General features: G+C 45.3%; 1 protein-coding gene across 4 annotated transcripts in view; it reads right to left on the reverse strand.

The window, feature by feature from the left end:
- Positions 1–12,080, reverse strand: part of CEP131 (centrosomal protein 131) — a 120,910-nt gene that overhangs the window by 54,651 nt on the left and 54,179 nt on the right. For 3 of the 4 annotated variants that reach the window (XM_073606858.1, XM_073606854.1, XM_073606856.1), the window contains 3 exons: positions 11,570–11,599; positions 9,917–10,019; positions 2,460–2,661 (listed from right to left, as the gene is read on the reverse strand). In XM_073606858.1, the coding sequence (XP_073462959.1) occupies positions 2,460–2,661; positions 9,917–10,019; positions 11,570–11,599 (335 nt within the window). The remainder of the gene's footprint in view (positions 1–2,459; positions 2,662–9,916; positions 10,020–11,569; positions 11,600–12,080) is intronic. The other variant, XM_073606855.1, reaches the window with a different exon arrangement.

The following is a 12,080-nucleotide window of genomic DNA, read 5'->3' on the forward strand; positions in this document are numbered from 1 at the left end:
AGAGCCAATCAGGTGTGTTGCACAACAAGGAGCATGCTGATGGGACAAGACCGCAGAGTGACAGCTCATCAGTCTAATGCGTCATCTTTCGCTGTCCAATCACAGGGTAGACAGGGGACCTGTAAGTGAAAGTGAAAACTGCATGCACAGACACACTATATGTCACTACCAGGTCTAGCAGAGATGCCCAGGGCGTGTGTGCATAAGCCAGATCCCCCCCCATGCATATGCAGACATGCCCCAGAAGACGTCTTTCGATGACGAAACGTAATTTTCCCAATGGACCACGTGAGAACCAGGGACTGTTGTGGAGGCCAAACTTAATTCTACTCGATATTCATTCTGCACCTAGGGAGCTTTGCAAGTACATAAACATCTAGAAAACACACACCTGGCACTGGGAATAATAATAGATACAACTGCTCATAAAATAAGTCTGTTTGAGATGGTCAGTAATTGGGGTGGGGGGTTGTAACAACAGTGGCTGAGCCACGGTTTTACCACCCTCATTGGCTGCCCACCCACATTGTAGAATAACAGCTGGCTGGCATTGTTCACAAGCGGTGATGCTTCAGTTTCCTGCATTTTCAACTTTGACTGCAGAGTTTGACAAGTGCCACCACATTGGCTGGAAGGCCAGGGCCCGAGATGGCTGGAAGGAAGTAGGGTTGTCCCGATACCACTTTTTTAAGACCAAGTACAAGTACCGATACTTTTTTTAATGTCATGTGACAGTTTGACTGATGGGCACTTATAGGTGGCACTGACTGATGGCTGGCACTGATAGATGTCACTGACTGATGGGCACTGATTGATGACACTTATGGGCACTGATAAATGACACTGATATGTGGCACTTATGGGCACTAAAATGCAGCACTGATTGGCAATTGCATAATAAATGATATGAATGATGAGAGGAAAGGAAGGATTTTGCAATACTATATGGCATATAGTATTGCAAAATCCTTCCTTGCCTCTCATCAGTCATGTCATTTAACATTTATCATCTAGTAAGTATGCTGCGACACCCATCTTGGTACACCCTGCACTCGGCTGCAGTAAGCCAGCAGCGGACATCTTGTTACACCCAGCCTGAACTATGTGGGCTGGGTGTAACAAGATGTCCGTTGCTGGCTTACTGCAGCTGAGTGCAGGGTGTACCAAGATGGGCGTTGTGATGTTTACACCCCAAAGGAGACACGGAATGTCACTTTTTTTTACCGAATGTGACGGCTCCGTTCACCGTTTTGGACGGTATATGCGGCGGCTCCCTGCACCCCTGACCCGGCCAACTTACCCCTAGTTCCACTGCTGCCAGACTCAAACTCAATCTCCGCTCTGACCTCTTCCGGTTGCATTCCAAGGATTAAGCATTGGGAGCATTTGTGCGAGTTCAAGTACTCGCACAAATGCTCAGTATCAGTCCCGTTACCGATACTAGTATCGGTACAACCCTAGAAGGAAGGAACCCGAGAGGGCTGGAAGGAAGGAACCCGAGAGGGCTGGAAGGAAGGAACCCAAGAGGGCTGGAAGGAAGGAACCCGAGAGGGCTGGAAGGAAGGAAACCGAGAGGGCTGGAAGGAAGGAAACCGAGAGGGCTGGAAGGAAGGAAACCGAGAGGGCTGGAAGGAAGGAAACCGAGAGGGCTGGAAGGAAGGAAACCGAGAGGGCTGGAAGGAAGGAAACCGAGAGGGCTGGAAGGAAGGAAACCGAGAGGGCTGGAAGGAAGGAAACCGAGAGGGCTGGAAGGAAGGAAACCGAGAGGGCTGGAAGGAAGGAAACCGAGAGGGCTGGAAGGAAGGAAACCTGAGGGGGCTGGAAGGAAGGAAACCTGAGGTGGCTGGAAGGAAGAAACCTGAGGTGGCTGGAAGGAAGAAACCTGAGGTGGCTGGAAGGAAGAAACCTGAGGTGGCTGGAAGGAAGAAACCTGAGGTGGCTGGAAGGAAGAAACCTGAGGTGGCTGGAAGGAAGGGACCTGAGGTGGCTGGAAGGAAGGGACCTGAGGTGGCTGGAAGGAAGGGACCCGAGATGGCTGGAAGGAAGGAACCCGAGATGGCTGGAAGGAAGGAACCAGAGATGGATGGAAGGAAGGGACCAGAGATGGATGGAAGGAGAGGGGTAGAGAAGGGTACAGTGGGGATTTCTGCAGAACCTGACCTGGATTCAAGAACAAGTTAATGACTCCCAGGGTTTTCAGCATGACGGTGCTAACACAGGAACTTTACCAGGGTGCAGAGTGGCGGGAGAGTCTATCCGAAAGAACAGAGCCCTTCTCCTGTACCGATCAGCTCCTCAGGATCTCCCCTTCCAGTTGTTGCAGCTCTCCACACAGACATCTTCCAGCTTCCTCAGTGAGGCATTGAAGGCCAGATAGGGACAGCCAAAGGGTCTGCATCAGCCCAGTTGTGACTTGTTCTCTTAGAGACTTCCCATCACCACCGCAGTGTCGTGCTCACCTCTGCTTTGCCAGCTCTCGCTCCTTCTGGCTCAGTTCCTCCTTCTCCTGTTCCACGTTCTGGCGCAGCTCCTCTGCCTGGCGCACGTAACGCATGGCGGCCCTTTCGTCGGACTGCAGGAGCTCGGCCTCGTGGAGCGCCTTCAACTTGCGGATTTCCTGCTTGTGTTTGGAGATAAGTCTCTGGATCTCGGGTTCCAGGCCTGGGAAAAAAAAAAGAAAACATGGCTTCTATTAGAAGACAAAGATTTTTTTATTTTACCAGCTCACCTCCAGGACAATTTTTCCATTTTTTTGCACGCACGTTAAAATCAGTATTCGATTGCTAGAAACTACATGAACATGATATATTTTCTGAAAGCAGAGACCCTGGAGAATAAAAAGATAGATCTCACAAGACCAGAGGGTGCCTTGTTTTCAACAGAAGACTAAGGTCGTATGACATACCATGAGATGGGGTGGATGGTGGACTGAGAGCAGAGGAGGCAGTGCAGGAGGGAGGCGAGTATCCAACACTAACATTGTTACTTTTACTAAATACACTGGATCAATGCAGTCAGGTTTATTAGGAGTGGAGGAAGGGTCCATTTCAAAGATCTTTGTTTTGTTGATTGCTCAACCTGATTGCACTGATTGCAGTAAATGGTTGGAGTTGATGTATGGATGAAGATATACTTTACTGAGAGGTGACACAAGGTGATGGGAACATGCAGGTTAGAGAGATAGTAGGAAGAAGGTTAGTTATTACATAGGATATTCTGTGTTTGCCTTGGATAAACAGTAGGTGTGAATTTGCTCCTAGTTGCCTGCACTGACCCAGGACAAGTACACAAATCCCCCCACCCCCACCCCCTCAGCAGATAAGAGCTCATTCTGAAATTCCACCTCTGACAGGTGAAAAATCTACAATTCCCTGTACAAATACAAATTGTGCCATAAACAAGTTTAACTCATCCATAGTACTAGTTTTAAGATTAGCAGACCAAACAGCTAAATACACAGATAAAAAAAATGTGGATATTTACCTGGGAAAGAGATAAAATTCTGCTCAGCCAGTCTTGTGCATCAGACACCTCTGATGGATGGTGCCTTTGGATCAGTCCATTGTTAAAAAGAGTGTGCCCAGACATTCCCTAATTTTACCCCCAAACTTTGGACTTTCACATTTTTTTCTTTAAAGCTGAACTAAAGGCAGAGATCCTTAACTCTACTCCAATGATCCAACACCTGTGAGGTCCTTTGCCGCCATCCTTTCCCCAGAAATTTCCAGGTGATGGTCTTCAACCATCTGGATTGACCAATGCAGGATGGCGTCATTCCTGTGCAACAGATGAGACCACAAGCCCCACATGGTAACAAAACTATGAGAACAAACAACAATGGGAGATAATTCTCTAATGCCAGAAGAACAAGAAAATAATTACATAAGTAGGGACCATTAGTGGCTCTACCAGATCCATCCAGAACAAATTCCCCACAGGGACCATCCGGGAAGACCAATCAGGATTCAATACTGAAAAGGTAAGGACTCTCAGAATGAACGATGGTCAACCAGGGGAAGGATATCCTCTTGAAGAGCTGAGGCTGGACAGAGGACAGCTGGACAGAGGAATGATGGTTGAAGAAAGAAACCCAAGGCAATGGATACCCTTATTCTTGAGTCTCAAAAATGTGTCAGGTCTGGAGACAGGGCCTTCTTAATGCATGGGCACCCCTGGACACTGTCCAGGGGCCCCAGGTGCATGGAGGCCCAATGATAATGTTGCATTACACCATGCTTGCCGACTGTCCCGCATTTGCCGGGACAGTCACGTTTTATACAAAGCTGTCCCGGGATTGCCATGTCCTGGGCAGCATCCCAGAATCTGAGCTGCGGGGACAGCAGCAGCCTGTTATTGGGCTAAATCTACAATAAAAATGACCTCTTACCCTGCTACTTGATTAAAATTGATTTAATTGAAAGTGCTAATAAATGTTTAATTCTATCAACTAGTTATACTTTTGTTCTTGAGAGTAGGTGGGTAAATTGGAGCAGGCTGTTAGGGGCCAAGGTGCCAGATGGCCAAAAGTAACCAAGGTCACTGTAGACAGGCAGTAGGAATGGACCGGAGATTGGACTGGATTCCACACAACTCTTTGCAGCAGCACAGAGATGCTTCCTCAAGGTTGAAGAGCACAAAGAGGATATCAGCACTCCAAGTCCCTCAACATTAACCCATTCCGCAGTTTAGGAACTGGTGGGAAGTGCGTATTTTAGGCACCCAGTGTACCGAACAAGAGGTACAGTAGCTTCAAATCAGTCTACTCAGATTATGGCAATGCCAATGGCTCTAGACCTGGAAAGCACTCTGTGGCTGGCTTATACCAGAATGGGGTCAGGTAAGTATTCTTATACAAGACCCAAAGGTCACAGGTACACAGCGGGAGACTGTCATCAAGCCCGGGCCAATGAGTCACGGCCGGAACATGCTGATTGGCCATGTCCAATCACAGCCCAGAGCTCTGAGTTGACATTTAACACAAATATCTGTACAGAGGGAATGAGCTCTTTGTTTCTTATCCCTGCAAACCAGGGATGAGAAACAGAGATCTAGTAGTAAAATCAGCACACACACACACACACATTACACATAGTTAGGCACATATTTACCCCTTGATCACCCCTAGATGTTAACCCCTTCCCAGCCAGTGTCATTGTATAGTATTATCACTGTATTAGTGTCACTGGTGAGGTCAGTGGCAGTTATTCAGTTTCCCCCCCAGTGTCATATTGCCCACCACACTATCACTGTCCCATTATAAGTTGCTGATCACCACCATTAGCAGTGTGTGTGTGTGTGTGTGTGTGTGTGTGTGTGTGTGTGTGTGTGTGTGTGTGTGTGTGTGTGTGTGTGTGTGTGTGTGTATATATATATATATATATATATATATATATATATATATATATATATATATATATATATATATATATATATATATACACACACACACACACACACACACACTCAGGTCCATAAATATTGTGACATCGACACAATTCTAACTTTTTTGACTCTATGTTGTAAAGCGCTGCGCAAACTGTTGGCGCCATATAAATCCTGTTTAATATTAATATACACCACAACAATAGATTTGAAATGAAATGAACAAGATGTGCTTTAACTACAGACTTTCAGCTTTAGTTTGAGGGTATTTACATCCAAATCAGGTGAACAGTGTAGGAATTACAACAGTTTGTATATGTGCCTCCCACTTTTTAAGGGACCAAAAGTAATGGGACAATTGGCTGCTCCATGGCCAGGTGTGTGTTATTCCCTCATGATCCCATTTACAAGGAGCAGATGAAAAGGTCCAGAGTTAATTTCAAGTGAGCTATTTGCATTTGGAATCTGTTGCTGTCAACTCTCAATATGAGATCCAAAGAGCTGTCACTATCAGTGAAGCAAGCCATCATTAGGCTGAAAAAACAAAAACAAACCCATCAGAGAGATAGAAAAAACATTAGGTGTGGCCAAATCAACTGTTTGGAACATCCTTAAAAAGAAAGAACGCAACGGCGAGCTCAGCAACACCAAAAGACCCGGAAGACCACGGAAAACAACTGTGGTGGATGACCGAAGAATTCTTTCCCTGGTGAAGAAAACACCCTTCACAACAGTTGGCCAGATCAAGAACACTCTCCAGGAGGTAGGTGTAAGTGTGTCAAAGTCAACAATCAAGAGAAGACTTCACCAGAGTGAATACAGAGGGTTCACCACAAGATGTAAACCATTGGTGAGCCTCAAAAACAGGAAGGCCAGATTAGAGTTTGCCAAACAACATCTAAAAAAGCCTTCACATTTCTGGAACAACATCCTATGGACAGATGGGAACAAGATCAACTTGTACCAGAGTGATGGGAAGAGAAGAGTATGGAGAAGGAAAGGAACTGCTCATCATCCAAAGCATACCACCTCATCAGTGAAGCATGGTGGTGGTAGTGTCATGGCGTGGGCATGTATGGCTGCCAATGGAACTGGTTCTCTTGTATTTATTGATGATGTGACTGCTGCCAAAAACAGCCGGATGAATTCTGAAGTGTTTCGGGCAATATTATCTGCTCATATTCAGCAAAATGCTTCAGAACTCATTGGACGGAGCTTCACAGTGCAGATGGACAATGACCCGAAGCATACTGCGAAAGCAACCAAAGAGTTTTTTAAGAGAAAGAAGTGGAATGTTATGCAATGGCCAAGTCAATCACCTGATCTGAATCCGATTGAGCATGCATTTCACTTGCTGAAGACAAAACTGAAGGGAAAATGCCCCAAGAACAAGCAGGAACTGAAGACAGTTGCAGTAGAGGCCTGGCAGAGCATCACCAGGGATGAAACCCAGCGTCTGGTGATGTCTATGTGTTCCAGACTTCAGGCTGTAATTGACTGCAAAGGATTTGCAACCAAGTATTAAAAAGTGAAAGTTTGATGGATGATTGTTAATCTGTCCCATTACTTTTGGTCCCTTAAAAAGTGGGAGGCACATATACAAACTGTTGTAATTCCTACACCGTTCACCTGATTTGGATGTAAATACCCTCAAATTAAAGCTGAAAGTCTGCAGTTAAAGCACATCTTGTTCTTTTCATTTCAAATCTATTGTAGTGGTGATGTCCCAATATTTATGGACCTGTGTATATTATATATAGATATATCTATCTATCTATCTATCTATCTATCTACACACACACACACACTATAGAAAACTGATGAAGAAAAATGATAAAAATGTCATTTGGGTATAGTGTTGCATGACCGTGCAATTAACCAGTTGAAGTAGTACAGTGCTGAATAGCAAAAAATTCCCTGGTCATGGAGGGGCTAAAACCACCCGGTTCAATCAAATACACAGCAGGGTGGCGGAATTAATTTTCTCAGGCACTGATTATATACAGTCAGCAGGCATTCTGCACTATGAATGTTTGGATCTATGGGACAGGTAGGTCGGTATGTCTCTCCTATTACACAGCCGGCTTTAGCCATTTGACATAAAGTGGGATTACTGCCTGTAATGTGATCAAAGCGTGACCTACATAACCATCTGGGCCGTACTGCAGGCAGCAGTGAGGAAGACGAAGCCATCGCATCTCTGACGAAAATACAGCTGACGCATCATGTGCTGCGATTGCTAATTGTTTCTGCATGGAACCGATCCAAGGACGTTATTCAGAGGAGCGTTCCGTGTCCATGTGTGCATCTCCCAGTGCCAAACCAGTCTCCTATTCCACACACCACACAGTGACATCTAGTGGCAGAAGTAGAGATGGCAGCTTTCTACTATGGCTCAATCACACCACCAGCGCTGAGCTAGTGTTCATGATTGGTCTTCCCACTCCTACTTCTGCATTTTCCATGAAGTCCAGCAGGAATGGTGGGAACCCCTCATAATGGGCACAGCAGATCAACAGACCAAGGAATTTTATATTTGTCTCCTAAAAAGGTACACAATAGGTACAGTTGTGCTCATAAGTTTACATACCCTGGCAGAATTTATGATTTCTTGGCCATTTTTCAGAGAATATGAATGAGAACAAAAACTTTTTTCACTCATGGTTAGTGTTTGGCTGAAGCCATTTATTATCAACCAACTGTGTTTACTCTTTTAAAATCATAATCACAACAGAAACTACCCAAATGACCCTGATCAAAAGTTTACACACCCTGGTGATTTTGGCCTGATAACATGCACACAAGTTGACACAAAGGGGGTTGAATGGCTATTAAAAAGGTAACCATCCTCACCTGTGATCTGTTTGCTTGTAATTAGTGTGTGTGTATAAAAAGGTCAATGAGTTGCTGGACTCTTGACAGACCCTTGCATCTTTCATCCAGTGCTGACGTTTCGGGATTCTGAGTCATGGGGAAAGCAAAAGAATTGTCAAAAGATCTGCGGGAAAACTGTATAAAACAGGAAAGGGATATGAAAAGATATCCAATGAATTGAGAATGCCAATCAGCAGTGTTCAAACTCTAATCAAGAAGTGGAAAATGAGGGGTTCTGTAGAAACCAAACCACGGTCAGGTAGACCAACTAAAATTTCAGCCACAACTGCCAGGAAAATTGTTCAGGATGCAAAGAAAAACCCACAAATAACTTCAGGTGAAATACAGGACTCTCTGAAAATATGTGGTGTGGCTGTTTCAAGATGCACAATAAGGAGACACTTGAAGAAAGTTGGGCTGCATGGTCGAGTCACCAGAAGAAATCCATTACTACGTGAATCCCACAAAGTATCCCGCTTACAATACACCAAAGAGCTCAGAGACAAACCTTCTGGCACAAAGTCATTTGGAGTGATGAGACCAAAATTGAGCTTTGGCCACAAGTATAAACACTACATTTGGAGAGGAGTCAACAAGGCCTATGATGAAAGGTCCACCATTCTTACTGTGAAACACGGAGGTGGATCGCTGATGTTTTATGGATGTGTGAGCTACAAAGGCACAGGAAATTTGGTCAAAACTGTTGGCAAGATGAATGCAGTATGTTATCAAAAAACACTGGAGGAACATTTGCATTCATCAGCCAGGAAGCTGCGCATGGGACGTACTTGAACATTCCAACATGAAAATGATCCAAAACACAAGACCAAGTCAACCTGTTATTGACTACAGCAGAATAAAGTGAAGGTTCTGGAGTTCTCATCTCAGTCTCCTGACCTCAATATCATTGAGCTCCTCTGGGGAGATCTCAAACGTGCAGTTCATACAAGACAGCCCAAGAATTTACAGGAACTGGAGGCTTTCTGCCAAGAGGAATGGGCAGCTTCACCATCTGAGAAGATAAAGAGCCTCATCCACAAATACCACAAAAGACTTCAAGCTGTCATTGGTGTTAAAGGGGGGCAATACACGGTATTATGAACTGGGGTATGTAAACTTTAGATCAGGGTCATTTGGGTAGTTTCTGTTGTGATTATGATTTAAAAAAAGAGTAAACACAGTTGGTTGATAATAAATGGCTTCAGCCAAACACTAACCATGAGTGAAAGAAAAGTTTTTGTGTTATCATTCATATTCTTTGAAAAATGGCCAAGAAATCATAAACTTATGAGCACAACTGTATATTATATATATATATATATATTTATTTAGGGAGATATCTCTTCACTTCCTGTTCCATAGCCACAACAGGAAGTGAGAGTCCTTCTAAAGTGAAGGAATCCCTGGTTGTCACCAGAACTAGTGTCCTTATTGGAAGATTTCCCTTCTATTCCTGTTCTGGAGACAACCCAAAATGTGGGATTTTCTTTCATTCACTCTCTGTGATAATAGTATACAGGACAAAGAGAGAGGGTGGATCTCCCCAGTGGGGACAAAGACATAAAAACACGACGGGGGTTCTAATCCCTCTCCCCTCCATCCTTCCCATTATACTGTAATCTGAGGATTGCTGGTGGGAGGAGGGATGGAAGCCGCTTACCCTTCACGGTGATTTCTTTGATTTTCTTGGTCTTCTCGTCGATCCATTTCTCTCTGCGGACTTTCTCGGTGGCCGTCATCAGTTCCTGCAGCTTCTTCATCTCCTGGAAGACACCAGAGGGGGAGAGAGAAGAGCGATGAGGACAGGAAATGGTTCATCAGACTGATGATGTGGGATGTGCTCTTCATGCAGCATGGAGACACGGGATGTTCTGACACAGAAGGAGCTGTATGCAGACAGAAGAGGTAAGTGGCCATTCTTGGTGTGAACTGTCATGCAGTTGGTACGGAGCTGCGGGACCTCGAAGTCTCTGAGCCATGCACTGCTACAATGTAGGAAGGTGGATTTATATATCCTCTGGATCAACTGTGGGTACAGGATTGTATATATAAGGTAATATATTTGTTTTCCCCTTCTATTGGTTGAACTGCATGGACTTATTGTGTTCTTATATATCTCCTAATAGGTGCTGACTTATATCAGCCAAACTCCAGGACCATGAGCAGTGCTTAAAAATTAAAGAGTAACTCCAATTCTGTTGAGAATAACCTCCCCCCACCCCCTCCGGGTGATCTCTGTACATTGCAGGTATTGTAACAAACTTTGTTGCAGATTCCTACCTTTTGTTATTCTGAAAAAATCCTGGTGTGCAGTAGCGGCTGGTGGTTTTTTTTTTTTTTTGGGGGGGGGGGGGGGGGGGGGATGGTAAACAATCACCCCAACCCAGTTGGTCGGTCGGCAGCACCCCTCCCCCCCACCCCGGCACTTGCCCCATCGGTTGCAGGCGGGTGGGCTCCTACGGGCGGCAGGCAGCAGCCGAGTTGCGGGCTCCTATGGGCGGCCGGGTTGCAGGCTCCTATGGGCAGCGGCTCCTGTGTCCTCTCTAGATCACGTCGGCTTCCGCCATGTGGCTCCTCCCTCCTCCAAGGCGTCCAATAGGATCGCCTGTCCTTTCAGCCAATCGGGTGACCAGTGTCAAAACACGCTTTCTAATTGGCCAGGAGAATGATCAGTGTTACAACAGTGAACATTGATTTGCTGTTGTAACACACCTATATTGAAGTCTATTAGAGCCTCTGGCTTTAATCCAGGCTTAAAAAAAAAGAAAGGGGTCTTAGTGAAGATGCCGGCGCCTGCACCCCAAAGCTGATTGAAAAATCGGCTCAGGTAAATTGCTGGATCCCTGGACAGGTTAAGTGTTCTTATATTAAAAGTCAGCAGCTACAGTATTTGTACAGGATTTGTAGATGATGTCTTAATTTTTATTTTTTGGTGCTCTTCTTTAAAAAAAGGTATAAAACATGGGAATCGCACATGTACTGCAGAGCTGTACTGGATAGGCATTTTCTAATTTCACATTGATATTTTATTAATAGGATAACCTTTGTTGTGGAGGGGGCTCCCTCTGCAGCAAGCATTTGTTAGTAAGGGGGTTCCAGAAACATGCACAGGACACACATACCCCAGGGACTGTGCGGTGCGGAGGGGGTGCTCAATACAGCCCTTAGTATATAACAGAGGAGGATGGTAAGTACTGACATAAGCTGGGGTGTAATAACAGAGGGGGTTCCGGGGTGGGGGGCACATTGTACAGAACAGAAGAGTGGGACTGGACAATGTGTACTGAGCAGTCTGGAGGAGGGGGGCTGTTACCTCACACAGGGGGCCCAGAGTCTGCCAAACCTGAGGAAGAGGAAGAGAAGAGAAGGGGAGAGGTAAAAGGTCAACACAGAAGTCACAAAGATAAATGGTGTCAAGACAACTAGTAATCATCAATTCCATCTTTTCTTTTGTAGGTGACAGGCAGTACATCGGTCACCCCTTTATGGTAGTACATGACACAGAGATCCGGTCCGGACACAGAAACGATGTCACAGGAGCCCAGCATGGAATCTGATGGAAGACTAAAGAAACCAGAACTCTCCTTGGGCGAGCGATGGGGACGATGTCCAGGCTAAGGCCTAACGGCCGAAACGCGTAGGATGTTTTACAGCTTTATACATGTATTTAATAAAAGAAATACCATTTTGGATGTCACGATCCCTTCCCTTATTCTGGTACGTTGGAGGTGTCAGCAGCCTCAAGGTCTGAGCTTTCTGAGCTTTTATGTAGGAAGGTTGCAGTGCCTATACACCTGTTTTCCAGGCCTGTCCCACCCGACACA

This window comes from Aquarana catesbeiana, linkage group LG12 (assembly GCF_042186555.1).
Source record: "Aquarana catesbeiana isolate 2022-GZ linkage group LG12, ASM4218655v1, whole genome shotgun sequence".
Lineage (NCBI taxonomy): Eukaryota > Metazoa > Chordata > Amphibia > Anura > Ranidae > Aquarana > Aquarana catesbeiana.